Source organism: Oncorhynchus keta, chromosome 5 (assembly GCF_023373465.1).
Source record: "Oncorhynchus keta strain PuntledgeMale-10-30-2019 chromosome 5, Oket_V2, whole genome shotgun sequence".
Lineage (NCBI taxonomy): Eukaryota > Metazoa > Chordata > Actinopteri > Salmoniformes > Salmonidae > Oncorhynchus > Oncorhynchus keta.
In genome coordinates, this window is record NC_068425.1 from 37,831,688 (window position 1) to 37,849,070 (window position 17,383).

The following is a 17,383-nucleotide window of genomic DNA, read 5'->3' on the forward strand; positions in this document are numbered from 1 at the left end:
GTATATAGAAGGCCCTGTGTTGACCTGTATAGAGAGGGCCCTGTGTTGACCTGTATAGAGAGGGGCCCTGTGTTGACCTGTATATAGAAGGCCCTGTGTTGACCTGTATAGAGGGCCCTGTGTTGACCTGTATAGAGAGGGCCCTGTGTTGACCTGTATAGAAGGCCCTGTGTTGACCTGTATAGAGAAGGGCCCTGTGTTGACCTGTATAGAGAGGGGCCTGTGTTGACCTGTATAGAGAAGGGCCCTGTGTTGACCTGTATGTGTTGACCTGTGACACTATGGGCCCTGTGTTGAGAAGGGCCCTGTGTTGACCTGTATAGAGAAGGGCCCTGTGTTGACCTGTATAGAGAAGGGCCCTGTGTTGACCTGTATAGACCTGTATACCAGGCAGGTAGATCAGGGCCCTGTGTTGACCTGTATAGAAGGGGCCTGTGTGACCCAATATACCAGGTAGGATCATAGAAGGGGCCCTGTGTACATTCTATAGGAAGGGGCCCTGTGTTGACCTGTATAGAGAGGAGACAGGTCTAAGGGCCCTGTGGGAATAGAGTTCTATGACCCATCATAGACAGGCCTGGGAGCAGGACACTATTCATCAGAATTTCATACATTCTATGGGAGGCTGTTGACAAGGACCCAATGATGGGAGGCCTCTATGACCCAATATACCAGGCAGGTAGGATCATAGAACGATACATTCTATGGGAAGGTGGCTCTATGACCCAATATACCAGGGGGAAGGGGGCTCTATGACCCAATATACCAGGCAGTAGGATCATAGAACGATACATTCTATGGGAAGGGGGCTCTATGACCCAATATGACCAGGCAGGTAGGATCATAGAACGATACATTCTATGGGAAGGGGGCTCTATGACCCAATATACCAGGCAGGTAGGATCATAGAACGATACATTCTATGGGAAGGGGGCCTGTGACCCAATATACCAGACAGGTGTATAGAACGATACATTCTATGGGAAGGTGGCTCTATGACCCAATATACCAGGCAGGTAGGATCATGACCTGTACATTCTATGGGACCCAATATACCAGGCAAGGGGGCTCTATGACCCAATATACCAGGCAGGTAGGATCATAGAACGATACATTCTATGGGAAGGGGGCTCTATGACCCAATATACCAGGCAGGTAGGATCATAGAACGATACATTCTATGGGAAGGGGGCTCTATGACCCAATATACCAGGCAGGTAGGATCATAGAACGATCATTCTAATAGAACGATACATTCTATGGGAAGGGGGCTCTATGACCCAATATACCAGGCAGGTAGGATCATAGAACGACCATTCTATGGGAAGGTGGCTCTATGACCCAATATACCAGGCAGGTAGGATCATAGAACGATACATTCTATGGGGAAGGGGGCTCTATGACCCAATATACCAGGCAGGTAGGATCATAGAACGATACATTCTATGGGAAGGGGGCTGACTATAGACCCAATATACCAGGCAGGGAACGATACATTCTATGGGAAGGTGGCTCTATGACCCAATATACCAGGCAGGTAGGATCATAGAACGATACATATGGGAAGGGGCTCTATGACCCAATATACCAGGCAAGTAGGATCATAGAACGATACATTCTATGGGAAGGGGCTCTATGACCCAATATACCAGGCAGGTAGGATCATAGAACGATACATTCTATGGGAAGGGGGCTCTATGACCCAATATACCAGGCAGGTAGGATCATAGAACGATACATTCTATGGGAAGGGGGCTCTATGACCCAATATACCAGGCAGGTAGGATCATAGAACGATACATTCTATGGGAAGGGGGCTCTATGACCCAATATACCAGGCAGGTAGGATCATAGAACGATACATTCTATGGGAAGGTGGCTCTATGACCCAATATACCAGGCAGGTAGGATCATAGAACGATACATTCTATGGGAAGGGGGCTCTATGACCCAATATACCAGACAGGTAGGATCATAGAACGATACATTCTATGGGAAGGTGGCTCTATGACCCAATATACCAGGCAGGTAGGATCATAGAACGATACATTCTATGGGAAGGGGGCTCTATGACCCAATATACCAGGCAGGTAGGATCATAGAACGATACATTCTATGGGAAGGGGGCTCTATGACCCAATATACCAGGCAGGTAGGATCATAGAACGATACATTCTATGGGAAGGGGGCTCTATGACCCAATATACCAGGCAGGTAGGATCATAGAACGATACATTCTATGGGAAGGTGGCTCTATGACCCAATATACCAGGCAGGTAGGATCATAGAACGATACATTCTATGGGAAAGGGGCTCTATGACCCAATATACCAGGCAGGTAGGATCATAGAACGATACATTCTATGGGAAGGGGGCTCTATGACCCAATATACCAGGCAGGTAGGATCATAGAACGATACATTATATGGGAAGGTGGCTTTATGACCCAATATACCAGGCAGGTAGGATCATAGAACGATACATTCTATGGGAAGGGGCTCTATGACCCAATATACCAGGCAGGTAGGATCATAGAACGATACATTCTATGGGAAGGGGGCTCTATGACCCAATATACCAGGCAGGTAGGATCATAGAACGATACATTCTATGGGAAGGGGGCTCTATGACCCAATATACCAGGCAGGTAGGATCATAGAACGATACATTCTATGGGAAAGGGGGCTCTATGACCCAATATACCAGGCAGGTAGGATCATAGAACGATACATTCTATGGGAAGGGGGCTCTATGACCCAATATACCAGGCAGGTAGGATCATAGAACGATACATTCTATGGGAAGGGGGCTCTATGACCCAATATACCAGGCAGGTAGGATCATAGAACGATACATTCTATGGGAAGGGGCTCTATGACCCAATATACCAGGCAGGTAGGATCATAGAACGATACATTATATGGGAAGGTGGCTTTATGACCCAATATACCAGGCAGGTAGGATCATAGAACGATACATTCTATGGGAAGGGGGCTCTATGACCCAATATACCAGGCAGGTAGGATCATAGAACGATACATTCTATGGGAAGGTGGCTCTATGACCCAATATACCAGGCAGGTAGGATCATAGAACGATACATTCTATGGGAAGGGGCTCTATGACCCAATATACCAGGCAGGTAGGATCATAGAACGATACATTCTATGGGAAGGGGGCTCTATGACCCAATATACCAGGCAGGTAGGATCATAGAACGATACATTCTATGGGAAGGTGGCTCTATGACCCAATATACCAGGCAGGTAGGATCATAGAACGATACATTCTATGGGAAGGGGGCTCTATGACCCAATATACCAGGCAGGTAGGATCATAGAACGATACATTCTATGGGAAGGGGGCTCTATGACCCAATAAACCAGGCAGGTAGGATCATAGAACGATACATTCTATGGGAAGGGGGCTCTATGACCCAATATACCAGGCAGGTAGAATCATAGAACGATACATTCTATGGGAAGGGGCTCTATGACCCAATATACCAGGCAGGTAGGATCATAGAACGATACATTCTATGGGAAGGGGGCTCTATGACCCAATATACCAGGCAGGTAGGATCATAGAACGATACATTCTATGGGAAGGGGCTCTATGACCCAATATACCAGGCAGGTAGGATCATAGAACGATACATTCTATGGGGAAGGGGGCTCTATGACCCAATATACCAGGCAGGTAGGATCATAGAACCCAATATACATTCTATGGGAAGGGGGCTCTATGACCCAATATACCAGGCAGGTAGGATCATAGAACGATACATTCTATGGGAAGGGGGCTCTATGACCCAATATACCAGGCAGGTAGGATCATAGAACGATACATTCTATGGGAAGGGGGCTCTATGACCCAATATACCAGGCAGGTAGGATCATAGAACGATACATTCTATGGGAAGGGGGCTCTATGACCCAATATACCAGGCAGGTAGGATCATAGAACGATACATTCTATGGGAAAGGGGCTCTATGACCCAATATACCAGGCAGGTAGGATCATAGAACGATACATTCTATGGGAAGGGGGCTCTATGACCCAATATACCAGGCAGGTAGGATCATAGAACGATACATTCTATGGGAAGGGGCTCTATGACCCAATATACCAGGCGGGTAGGATCATAGAACGATACATTCTATGGGAAGGTGGCTCTATTTTACCAGGCAGGTAGGATCATAGAACGATACATTCTATGGGAAGGGGGCTCTATGACCCAATATACCAGGCAGGTAGGATCATAGAACGATACATTCTATGGGAAGGTGGCTCTATGACCCAATATACCAGGCAGGTAGGATCATAGAACGATACATTCTATGGGAAGGTGGCTCTATGACCCAATATACCAGGCAGGTAGGATCATAGAACGATACATTCTATGGGAAGGTGGCTCTATGACCCAATATACCAGGCAGGTAGGATCATAGAACGATACATTCTATGGGAAGGGGGCTCTATGACCCAATATACCAGGCAGGTAGGATCATAGAACGATACATTCTATGGGAAGGGGGCTCTATGACCCAATATACCAGGCAGGTAGGATCATAGAACGATACATTCTATGTGGCTCTATGACCCAATATACCAGGCAGGTAGGATCATAGAACGATACATTCTATGGGAAGGGGGCTCTATGACCCAATATACCAGGCAGGTAGGATCATAGAACGATACATTCTATGGGAAGGGGGCTCTATGACCCAATATACCAGGCAGGTAGGATCATGAACGAACATTCTATGGGAAGGTGGCTCTATGACCCAATATACCAGGCAGGTAGGATCATGAAATTCTATGGAAAGGGGGCTTTGACCCAATATACCAGGCAGGTAGGATCATAGAACGATACATTCTATGGGAAGGGACCCAATTGCCGACATAATTGATGAGTTTATTTTCCAAACACAATTGTTTTTATATAAACCTTTTATTTAACTAGGTACGTTTTCACGTTTTGTGTTTTTTCCATCAGAAATGATTGCTTATTGGTGCCTTCATGTGCCTGTTCTTATTTTTATTTTTATTCGTAGATTTTAGATGTGTATGAAAATGTTTTTTTTGTTGTTGTTGTTGTTGCTAAACACTATAGAGGTTAGCTGTAATGTAATGTTCATATCCTGTATAGTTGAGTGTGATATGTGGTCGTCTCACCACATCTTAACATCAATGCACTGGAAAAGAGCATCTCCTCAATCACCACAATCTGAAATGTAAATGTTTTACACACAGATCTCACATTACTCTATTGAATAATAGTTTATCTTTTATTTATTTGTTACGTATAATTCTTTCAGTTCTTAATTAAACATTTAAAAAATAGTTATTTGTTGCATTTGACTGTGTAAAACTTCTCTGAGAGTGAGGCAGATATATATTATTACTGTGTAAAACCTAGCAGTACTACTGATTTCTCTGAGACTGAGGCAGATATATATTATTACTGTGTAAAACCTAGCAGTACTACTGATTTCTCTGAGACTGAGGCAGATATATATTATTACTGTGTAAAACCTAGCAGTACTACTGATTTCTCTGAGAGTGAGGCAGATATATATTATTACTGTGTAAAACCTAGCAGTACTACTGATTTCTCTGAGACTGAGGCAGATATATATTATTACTGTGTAAAACCTAGCAGTACTACTGATTTCTCTGAGAGTGAGGCAGATATATATTATTACTGTGTAAAACCTAGTAGTACTACTGATTTCTCTGAGAGTGGGGCAGATATATATTATTACTGTGTAAAACCTAGTAGTACTACTGATTTCTCTGAGAGTGGGGCAGATATATATTATTACTGTGTAAAACCTAGCAGTACTACTGATTTCTCTGAGAGTGAGGCAGATGTATATTATTACTGTGTAAAACCTAGTAGTACTACTGATTTCTCTGAGAGTGAGGCAGATATATATTATTACTGTGTAAAACCCAGCAGTACTACTGATTTCTCTGAGAGTGAGGCAGATATATATTATTACTGTTTAAAACCTAGCAGTACTACTGATTTCTCTGAGAATGAGGCAGATATATATTATTACTGTGTAAAACCTAGCAGTACTACTGATTTCTCTGAGAGTGAGGCAGATATATATTATTACTGTGTAAAACCTAGCAGTACTACTGATTTCTCTGAGAATGAGGCAGATATATATTATTACTGTGTAAACCTAGCAGTACTACTGATTTCTCTGAGACTGAGGCAGATATATATTATTACTGTGTAAAACCTAGCAGTACTACTGATTTCTCTGAGAGTGAGGCAGATATATATTATTACTGTGTAAAACCTAGCAGTACTACTGATTTCTCTGAGACTGAGGCAGATATATATTATTACTGTGTAAAAACCTAGCAGTACTACTGATTTCTCTGAGACTGAGGCAGATATATATTATTACTGTGTAAAACCTAGCAGTACTACTGATTTCTCTGAGAGTGAGGCAGATATATATTATTACTGTTTAAACCTAGCAGTACTGATTTCTCTGACTGATTTCTCTGAGAGTGAGGCAGATATATATTATTACTGTGTAAAACCTAGCAGTACTACTGATTTCTCTGAGACTGAGGCAGATATATATTATTACTGTGTACAACCTAGCAGTACTACTGATTTCTCTGAGACCGAGGCAGATATATATTATTACTGTTTACAACCTAGCAGTACTACTGATTTCTCTGAGAGTGAGGCAGATATATATTATTACTGTATAAAACCTAGCAGTACTACTGATTTCTCTGAGAGTGGGGCAGATATATATTATTACTGTGTAAAACCTAGCAGTACTACTGATTTCTCTGAGAGTGAGGCAGATGTATATTATTACTGTGTAAAACCTAGTAGTACTACTGATTTCTCTGAGAGTGGGGCAGATATATATTATTACTGTGTAAAACCTAGTAGTACTACTGATTTCTCTGAGAGTGAGGCAGATATATACCATTTAGCATAAAAACCATGATTATTTGTCTCTGAAATGAAACAAGTTATTTAAAACTAAACACGTCTGTCATTGAACAGTCGCGTGAGTGATTTAGAAACACACCAACCTCGTTCATAATTTCTATAAATAATAAAAGCTAATTTACCAACACTTCTGAAAATGGATAGAAGGCGTTTTGGAATGAAACTCTTCAATTACTACGTCACACATTGAGTGTTCAGATTTGTTATTTTTATAAACTGTATGTTATTTTTATTCGTTTTTTTTTATAATGAAAGGACATTCAAGGTGGTGAACGTTTGCTTTAGACAAGGGCAGGACAGTAAGCTCTATCATGAAATACATTTATAGAATAATGTTTTGGAATAATATGTCTTCTTCGTTGTACTTTTCTCTCAGTGTTTTCACATTCAGAATGAATACTTTTGTCTACTTGCCCCCAAAAGGAATATGCAGTTTATTGTCTGTCACAAGGGAGACGTTCGTGTCTCTATTGGAACCGCAGTGCTCACCGTTAACATGGTCCCCAGCAGTATTAATGAGTGCCTCGTACTGGTTAATGTTTGATAACGTTTCCCTTGGAAATACTCCTGTATGAACGTACGTTTTGGTACGCCCTGTCCATGGTGCTGAACCACAGAGGATGGATGATATCACATGGATATACTGTAGGCCTGTTGCTTTCAGTATCTGGTAATCAACGTAATAACCCTGGCATTTTATAATTAAGTTGACCTGTAAAAGAACTCTCACTTCCGTGCTGATACTATGGCTGCGTAATGCGTAATTGTGTAATTTCTATGGTTAATTGAGCACGATTAATTCACGTCATGAAGAGCCTTTCCTTGCAATAGAAAGCTCTGGACTGTGTGTTGGGGGGGGCATTGCCTTGTGCTTTTTAACAGAAAGGAGAGAACTGACGTGCCCACCGGAGAGATGTTATAGAACACAGCACCCCTGCAGGCTTTTACCACCCACGTACTTTCCACGTGAATCTGTCCATAAATGGTCATCCTACGTATTTGATATGAAGCTCGGTAGTTCTGTTGATAGAGAATGGCGCTTGCAACGCCAGGCTAGTTGTTTCGATGTGGGACCACCCACATGTAACATTTATTCACACATGCATGTAAGTCGCTCTGGATTCCATTTAAAGCGTCGTTTAAATGGAATATATATATATATATATATATATAACCAATACCTATAAAGAGTCAATTGTTTGATATATCGATCACTTGTGTAAAATGGTCTTTGATGTGTTTTAACTTAGCAGAAGCCCAAAGCGAGATTCAACTAAGTGTACAATAATAGGCTAACTAAAATATCACAACACAACTCATATTAATATGATAATATATTTTTTTAATTATTTCACAGTACACAAATAAAATCTACATTTACACAGTTGGCTCGACTGGTCCAGCCAGTAGCCTAAAGCAGAGTATAACTCTTGACATTGTGGTTATATATTGTAATACTACAATATGTGTATTGTACTGAGAAGTCCCTCAATTCATTGAATTTGACACTTCTCTATGGGTTTGCTCCGTTTAGTGGGGCTGGGGCCCATTACCAGCTGTAGGTCGCTGTTAAAGCTGGGGCGGCGGGCCAGTGGATAAACCGCACCGCAGGGCGCGTCTGGAACCAACGCACGGCTCCGTCTGCCGCAACGGCTTCTGCTGGTGCTCAGCGCCTGGTAGGTACGTATGGAGATCTCGCGGTGCTGCGACGGACGCGTCTCGGTAGGGAGACCGCCTAGCTTGACAAGGGCTCGGAACATCTCTTCTAGACTGGTAGTGTCTTTGGCTGATGTCTCGAAGAGCGCCGTGTCCTCCCCAAGAGCTCGGAACATCTCCGGGCGACTGATGACCCTCTCCGCCTCTAAGTCCACTTTGTTGCCGCATATCACTATGGGAACCCGGGCATTCTCTTTGAGCTTCATCAGCTTGGTCTTGGCTGCTATGATCTCTTTGCGCAGTGCGTGCACCTCTTTGAAGGAGTCTCTGTCATCCACACTGAACACCAGGAGAAATATGTCACCTGTTGTAGAGAAGAGTACAGATTTAGTGATTTAATTCAATGCAATAACAGAAAAACACCCACATTTATTTCCCAACTCAATGTATTAGATCAATGCTATGCAAAGGTCATTCAATGCAACTCAATTAGATCTATACACGGTCAAAAGCCTATACACTCATAACCTACACACCTGTCAGTATGGACAGCCTCCGTCTGGCGGGGAAGTCTCTCTCCTTCGCTGCGTCCAGGATATCAATCTGATAGGTTTCTCCTCGGATCTGGTACAACTTCCTGTGGAAGTCTTCTGCCGTGGGCTCGTACTGTTCCTCGAACCCGCCGCGCAGGAACCGCCTGAGAATGTTCGTCTTGCCCACTCTAGGCGCGCCGAGTACTACAACGCGCCGGCAGTTACGGGGCTTGGTGAGGCGCATCTCCTCCAGTGGCGCGGTGCATGCAGTCTGGTCCGGGAGGGTCAACGTCGCTAGCGGGTCGAATGATCTTCTTTTGGGGAACATTTCCGAGGATGTAGGCTGAGTGGTCCCCGTGCTGGAAGACCGGACCACCCTCGTCTTCTTGTCCGTGTGTCTCCAGTGCTCAGTGACCGTTTTAAAGATCCCTTTACTCGCCCTGGTCATGCTCGAGACCTTTTTGTATCGCATGAGGATTGTAGGTGATTGACAGTTGACACCTGTGACTTTAACATTGGGAAGCTGGTTGGAAATCGTTTGTTCAACATGATCGTCCATGTTGAGCTGGATCTGTGGATGCCCGGCAGTTGCGCAAGAGCTGAACGTGTCGGCGGTGCCATCAACGGAAAGGTAGACTACTTTCTCTGCTGTGTTCACCTCCATGTTCCTTCCAGGCACGGGGATCATCCGGGGTGTCTGTTGTTACAGGTCTGTTACACCTGTTGCTTCACCATGTGATGCGTTGCAGTGGCGCGTTGCAGTGTGCGGAGAGGAGCTTCGGCGCGGGTATTTATAGAGTATGGCTGGGCAGATTGGTTTCTACGTCATTAGAGAGAATCACCACATCGCGTTAACACTCCGCTCCTTTTATGGTAGTTTCATATAAATATCTGTAATCATGTGATATCAGTCAAGTGTAGGCTATAGCCTTCCAATTCACATGTCAGGGAAAGCCATAGCGAAGGAGGATGGAGGACAGCTAGAGAGGGAGCACGAGAGGGAACACAGCTAGAGATGGAGATGGAGCACAGCTAGAGATGGAGATGAAGCACAGCTAGAGATGGAGATGAAGCACAGCTAGAGATGGAGATGGAGCACAGCTAGAGAGGGAGATGGAGCACAGCTAGAGATGGAGATGAAGCACAGCTAGAGATGGAGATGGAGCACAGCTAGAGATGGAGCACAGCTAGAGAGGGAGATGGAGCACAGCTAGAGATGGAGCACAGCTAGAGAGGGAGATGGAGCACAGCTAGAGATGGAGCACAGCTAGAGATGGAGATGGAGCACAGCTAGAGAGGGAGATGGAGCACAGCTAGAGATGGAGATGGAGCACAGCTAGAGATGGAGCACAGCTAGAGATGAAGCACAGCGAGAGATGGGGATGGAGCACAGCTAGAGATGGAGCACAGCTAGAGAGGGAGATGGAGCACAGCTAGAGATGGAGATGAAGCACAGCTAGAGATGGAGATGGAGCACAGCTAGAGATGGAGCACAGCTAGAGAGGGAGATGGAGCACAGCTAGAGATGGAGATGAAGCACAGCTAGAGATGGAGATGGAGCACAGCTAGAGATGGAGATGGAGCACAGCTAGAGATGGAGATGGAGCACAGCTAGAGATGGAGATGGAGCACAGCTAGAGATGGAGATGGAGCACAGCTAGAGATGGAGCACAGCTAGAGATGGAGATGGAGCACAGCTAGAGAGGGAGATGGAGCACAGCTAGAGATGGAGATGGAGCACAGCTAGAGATGGAGCACGGCTAGAGATGGAGATGGAGCACAGCTAGAGATGGAGATGGAGCACAGCTAGAGATGGAGATGGAGCACAGCAAGAGATGGAGCACGGCTAGAGATGGAGCACAGCTAGAGATGGAGCACAGCTAGAGATGGAGCACAGCTAGAGATGGAGCATGGCTGGAGATGGAGCACAGCTAGAGAGGGAGCACGGCTAGAGATGGAGATGGAGCACAGCTGGAGATGGAGATGGAGCACAGCTAGAGAGGGAGCACGGCTAGAGAGATGGAGCACAGCAAGAGAGGGAGCACGGCTAGAGATGGAGATGGAGCACAGCTAGAGAGGGAGCACGGCTAGAGATGGAGATGGAGCACAGCTAGAGATGGAGCACGGCTAGAGAGGAGCACGGCTAGAGATGGAGCACAGCTAGAGATGGAGCACGGCTAGAGATGGAGATGGAGCACAGCTAGAGATGGAGATGGAGATGGAGCACAGCTAGAGATGGAGATGGAGCACAGCTAGAGATGGAGCACAGCTAGAGATGAAGCACAGCTAGAGATGGAGATGGAGCACAGCTGGAGATGGAGATGGAGCACAGCTAGAGATGGAGCACAGCTAGAGATGGAGATGGAGCACAGCTAGAGATGGAGCACGGCTAGAGATGGAGCACAGCTAGAGATGGAGATGGAGCATGGCTAGAGATGGAGATGGAGCACAGCTAGAGATGGAGCACAGCTAGAGACGGAGATGGAGCACAGATAGAGATTGAGCACAGCTAGAGATGGAGATGGAGCACAGCTAGAGATGGAGATGGAGCACAGCTAGAGATGGAGATGGAGCACAGCTAGAGATGGAGATGGAGCACAGCTCGAGATGGAGATGGAGCACAGCTAGAGATGGAGATGGAGCACAGCTAGAGATGGAGATGGAGCACAGCTAGAGATGGAGATGGAGCACAGCTCGAGATGAAGATGAAGCACAGCTCGAGATGGAGATGAAGCACAGCTAGAGATAGAGATGGAGCATGGGGTATAATTGGGAGTATATGGGGTATAATTAGGGGTATATGGGGTATAATTAGGGGTATATGGGTATAATTAGGGGTATATGGGGTATATTTAGAGGTATATGAGGTATAATTAGGGGTATATGTGGTGGAATTAGGGGTATATGGGGTATATTTAGAGGTATATGGGGTATATTTAGAGGTGTATGGGGAATATTTAGAGGTGTATGGGGTATATTTAGACGTTAGATTTGGGCTATTTCTGGACATCCAATGAGACGTGGGCGAGGGGACCCTCCTGGCCCTGTTCTCCCCTCTCTCTGTAATAATGTGAAGGCTCTCTACCCACATCATCCAGCTAGCTAGTCATCATGGGTCCTGGGGGCATCACGCGTAGGTGGGGAATGTTCCTGGAGTCAAATGACAGATCATCATTCACGGTGTGCACACAGGCATAGTGTTTCTCCTGTATGGTACACTACAGTAACAGGCATCGTGTTTCTCCTGTATGGTACACTACAGTAACAGGCATAGTGTTTCTCCTGTATGGTACACTACAGTAACAGGCATAGTGTTTCTCCTGTATGGTACACTACAGTAACAGGCATAGTGTTTCTCCTGTATGGTACACTACAGTAACAGGCATAGTGTTTCTCCTGTATGGTACACTACAGTAAACAGGCATAGTGTTTCTCCTGTATGGTACACTACAGTAAACAGGCATAGTGTTTCTCCTGTATGGTACACTACAGTAAACAGGCATAGTGTTTCTCCTGTATGGTACACTACAGTAAACAGGCATAGTGTTTCTCCTGTATGGTACACTACAGTAACAGGCATAGTGTTTCTCCTGTATGGTACACTACAGTAAACAGGCATAGTGTTTCTCCTGGTACACTACAGTAAACAGGCATAGTGTTTCTCCTGTACTACAGTAACAGGCATAGTGTTTCTCCTGTATGGTACACTACAGTAACAGGCATAGTGTTTCTCCTGTATGGTACACTACAGTAAACAGGCATAGTGTAAACAGGCATTTCTCTCCTGTATGGTACACTACAGTAAACAGGCATAGTGTTTCTCCTGTATGGTACACTACAGTAACAGGCATAGTGTTTCTCCTGTATGGTACACTACAGTAAACAGGCATAGTGTTTCTCCTGTATGGTACACTACAGTAACAGGCATAGTGTTTCCTCACTACAGTAACAGGCATAGTGTTTCTCCTGTATGGTACACTACAGTAACAGGCATAGTGTTTCTCCTGTATGGTACACTACAGTAAACAGGCATAGTGTTTCTCCTGTATGGTACACTACAGTAAACAGGCATAGTGTTTCTCCTGTATGGTACACTACAGTAACAGGCATAGTGTTTCTCCTGTATGGTACACTACAGTAACATAGGTTTCATAGTGTTTCTCCTGTATGGTACACTACAGTAACAGGCATAGTGTTTCTCCTGTATGGTACACTACAGTAAACAGGCATAGTGTTTCTCCTGTATGGTAGTAAACAGGCATAGTGTTTCTCACTGTAGTAACAGGCATAGTGTTTCTCCTGTATGTAAACAGTAACAGGCATAGTGTTTCTCCTGTGCATGCAGTAAACAGGCATTTCTCCTGTATGGTACACTGCAGTAAACAGGCATAGTGTTTCTCCTGTATGGTACACTACAGTAAACAGGCATAGTGTTTCTCCTGTATGTATGTACACTACAGTAAACAGGCATAGTGTTTCTCCTGTATACACTACAGTACACTACAGTAAACAGGCATAGTGTTTCTCCTGGCATAGTGTTTCTCCTGTATGGTACACTACAGTAAACAGGCATAGTGTTTCTCCTGTATGGTACACTACAGTAAACAGGCATAGTGTTTCTCCTGTATGGTACTCCTGTACAGGCATAGTACAGTAAACAGGCATAGTGTTTCTCCTGTATGGTACACTACAGTAACAGGCATAGTGTTTCTCCTGTATGGTACACTACAGTAAACAGGCATAGTGTTTCTCCTGTATGGTACACTACAGTAAACAGGCATAGTGTTTCTCCTGTATGGTACACTACAGTAAACAGGCATAGTGTTTCTCCTGTAGTACACTACAGTAAACAGGCATAGTGTTTCTCCTGTATGGTACACTACAGTAAACAGGCATAGTGTTTCTCCTGTATGGTACACTACAGTAAACAGGCATAGTGTTTCTCCTGTATGGTACACTACAGTAAACAGGCATAGTGTTTCTCCTGTATGGTACACTACAGTAACACAGGCATAGTGTTTCTCCTGTATGGTACACTACAGTAAACAGGTATAGTGTTTCTACTGTATGGTACACTACAGTAAACAGGCATAGTGTTTCTCCTGTATGGTACACTACAGTAAACAGGCATAGTGTTTCTCCTGTATGGTACACTACAGTAAACAGGCATAGTGTTTCTCCTGTATGGTACACTGTTTCTCCTGTATGGTACACTACAGTAAACAGGCATAGTGTTTCTCCTGTATGGTACACTACAGTAAACAGGCATAGTGTTTCTCCTGTATGGAACACTACAGTAAACAGGCATAGTGTTTCTCCTGTATGGTACACTACAGTAAACAGGCATAGTGTTTCTCCTGTATGGAACACTACAGTAAACAGGCATAGTGTTTCTCCTGTATGGTTTCTCCTGTACACTACAGTAAACAGGCATAGTGTTTCTCCTGTATGGTACACTACAGTAAACAGGCATAGTGTTTCTCCTGTATGGTACACTACAGTAAACAGGCATAGTGTTTCTCCTGTATGGTACACTACAGTAAACAGGCATAGTGTTTCTCCTGTATGGTACACTACAGTAAACAGGCATAGTGTTTCTCCTGTATGGTACACTACAGTAAACAGGCATAGTGTTTCTCCTGTAAACACTACAGTAAACAGGCATAGTGTTTCTCCTGTATGGTACACTACAGTAAACAGGCATAGTGTTTCTCCTGTAAACAGGCATGGTACACTACAGTAAACAGGCATAGTGTTTCTCCTGTATGGTACACTACAGTAAACAGGCATAGTGTTTCTCCTGTATGGTACACTACAGTAAACACTACAGTAAACAGGCATAGTGTTTCTCCTGTATGGTACACTACAGTAAACAGGCATAGTGTTTCTCCTGTATGGTACACTACAGTAAACAGGCATAGTGTTTCTCCTGTATGGTACACTACAGTAAACAGGCATAGTGTTTCTCCTGTATGGTACACTACAGTAAACAGGCATAGTGTTTCTCCTGTATGGTACACTACAGTAAACAGGCATAGTGTTTCTCCTGTATGGTACACTACAGTAACAGGCATAGTGTTTCTCCTGTTTCTCCTGTATGGTACACTACAGTAAACAGGCATAGTGTTTCTCCTGTATGGTACACTACAGTAAACAGGCATAGTGTTTCTCCTGTATGGTACACTACAGTAAACAGGCATAGTGTTTCTCCTGTATGGTACACTACAGTAAACAGGCATAGTGTTTCTCCTGTATGGTACACTACAGTAAACAGGCATAGTGTTTCTCCTGTATGGTACACTACAGTAAACAGGCATAGTGTTTCTCCTGTATGGTACACTACAGTAACATGCATAGTGTTTCTCCTGTATGGTACACTACAGTAAACAGGCATAGTGTTTCTCCTGTATGGTACACTACAGTAAACAGGCATAGTGTTTCTCCTGTATGGTACACTACAGTAAAGGCATAGTGCATAACAGGCATAGTGTTTCTCCTGTATGGTACACTACAGTAAACAGGCATAGTGTTTCTCCTGTATGGTACACTACAGTAAACAGGCATAGTGTTTCTCCTGTATGGTACACTACAGTAAACAGGCATAGTGTTTCTCCTGTATGGTACACTACAGTAACAGGCATACTCCTGTAACACTACAGTAAACAGGCATAGTGTTTCTCCTGTATGGTACACTACAGTAAACAGGCATAGTGTTTCTCCTGTATGGTACACTACAGTAAACAGGCATAGTGTTTCTCCTGTATGGTACACTACAGTACACTACAGTAAACAGGCATAGTGTTTCTCCTGTATGGTACACTACAGTAAACAGGCATAGTGTTTCTCCTGTATGGTACACTACAGTAACAGGCATAGTGTTTCTCCTGTATGGTACACTACAGTAAACAGGCATAGTGTTTCTCCTGTATGGTACACTACAGTAACAGGCATAGTGTTTCTCCTGTATGGTACACTACAGTAACAGGCATAGTGTTTCTCCTGTATGGTACACTACAGTAACAGGCATAGTGTTTCTCCTGTATGGAACACTGCAGTAATTAAGATCATTATCTGTCTGTTGTCACTAATTGGTTTCCTAATGGTTCAGCTTTGTGACCAGGTTGGCTAATTTGCTATAAAAATGGATGTGTTCATATAAATGTATTAAATTAGACTTTTGAAAAGCATCACAGTATTTCCATGATGGACAGGGTTAGGGTTTATGTGGAAAATAACTACAGTAACAGGCGGGAGCAAATTAAAAAGCATCACGTTGTTTGCAACATGAAATAATGATTCTCTGTGAAGTCCCAGGATCAGAGTCCCACCCAGTAGTAAAGGATCAGTTTCCCACCCAGTAGTAAAGGATCAGAGTCCCACCCAGCCAGTAGTAAAGGATCAGTGTTCCATGCAGTAGTAAAGGATCAGTGTCCCAGCCAGCCAGTAAAGGATCAGTGTTCCAGCCAGTAGTAAAGGATCAGTGTTCCATGCAGTAGTAAAGGATCAGTGTCCCAGCCAGTATTAAAGGATCAGTTTCCCAGCCAGTATTAAAGGATCAGTGTTCCATGCAGTAGTAAAGGATCAGTGTCCCAGCCAGTATAAAGGATCAGTTTCCCAGCCAGTATTAAAGGATCAGTGTTCCATGCCAGTAGTAAAGGATCATTGTCCCAGCCAGTATTAAAGGATCAGTGTCCCAGCCAGTAGTAAAGGATCAGTGTTTAATGCAGTAGTAAAGGATCAGTGTCCCACCAGCAGTAAAGGATCAGTGTTTAATGCTGTAGTAAAGGATCAGTGTTTAATGCAGTAGTAAAGGATCAGTGTTTAATGCAGTAGTAAAGGATCAGTGTTTAATGCAGTAGTAAAGGATCAGTGTTTAATGCAGTAGTAAAGGATCAGTGTTTAATGCTGTAGTAAAGGATCAGTGTTTAATGCAGAAGTAAAGGATCAGTGTTTAATGCTGTAGTAAAGGATCAGTGTTTAATGCAGTAGTAAAGGATCAGTGTTTAATGCAGTAGTAAAGGATCAGTGTTTAATGCAGTAGTAAAGGATCAGTGTTTAATGCTAAAGGATCAGTGTTTAATGCAGTAGTAAAGGATCAGTGTTTAATGCAGTAGTAAAGGATCAGTGTTTAATGCAGTAGTAAAGGATCAGTGTTTAATGCAGTAGTAAAGGATCAGTGTTTAATGCAGTAGTAAAG

The 17,383-nt window shown here is 43.8% G+C and overlaps 1 protein-coding gene and 2 long non-coding RNA genes across 4 annotated transcripts; 1 reads left to right on the forward strand and 2 right to left on the reverse strand.

Annotated features, from left to right (window-relative positions):
* The first annotated feature begins 2,316 nt into the window (after window positions 1–2,316).
* Window positions 2,317–4,748, forward strand: LOC127930299 (uncharacterized). 2 transcript variants are annotated; one of them, XR_008137804.1, is made up of 3 exons: window positions 2,317–2,433; window positions 3,176–3,328; window positions 4,192–4,583. It is a non-coding gene; the product is annotated as an uncharacterized LOC127930299 (long non-coding RNA). The 2 variants fall into 2 exon arrangements; XR_008137805.1 differs by lacking the exon at window positions 2,317–2,433 and adding an exon at window positions 4,620–4,748 and having other exon boundaries at window positions 3,126–3,328; window positions 4,192–4,377.
* A 930-nt stretch (window positions 4,749–5,678) lies between these two features.
* LOC127930298 (uncharacterized) lies at window positions 5,679–7,114 on the reverse strand. Its single transcript, XR_008137803.1, has 3 exons — window positions 6,808–7,114; window positions 6,258–6,317; window positions 5,679–5,838 (listed from the first exon to the last, which is right to left on the reverse strand). It is a non-coding gene; the product is annotated as an uncharacterized LOC127930298 (long non-coding RNA).
* Window positions 7,115–8,324: 1,210 nt separating this feature from the next.
* LOC118383893 (dexamethasone-induced Ras-related protein 1-like) lies at window positions 8,325–10,532 on the reverse strand. The gene is made up of 2 exons (XM_035770283.2): window positions 9,190–10,532; window positions 8,325–9,017 (listed from the first exon to the last, which is right to left on the reverse strand). Exons 1-2 carry the CDS (start codon window positions 9,872–9,874, stop codon window positions 8,491–8,493), a joined length of 1,212 nt encoding a protein of 403 aa, XP_035626176.1. The 5' UTR covers window positions 9,875–10,532; the 3' UTR covers window positions 8,325–8,490.
* Between the last annotated feature and the right edge of the window lie 6,851 nt (window positions 10,533–17,383).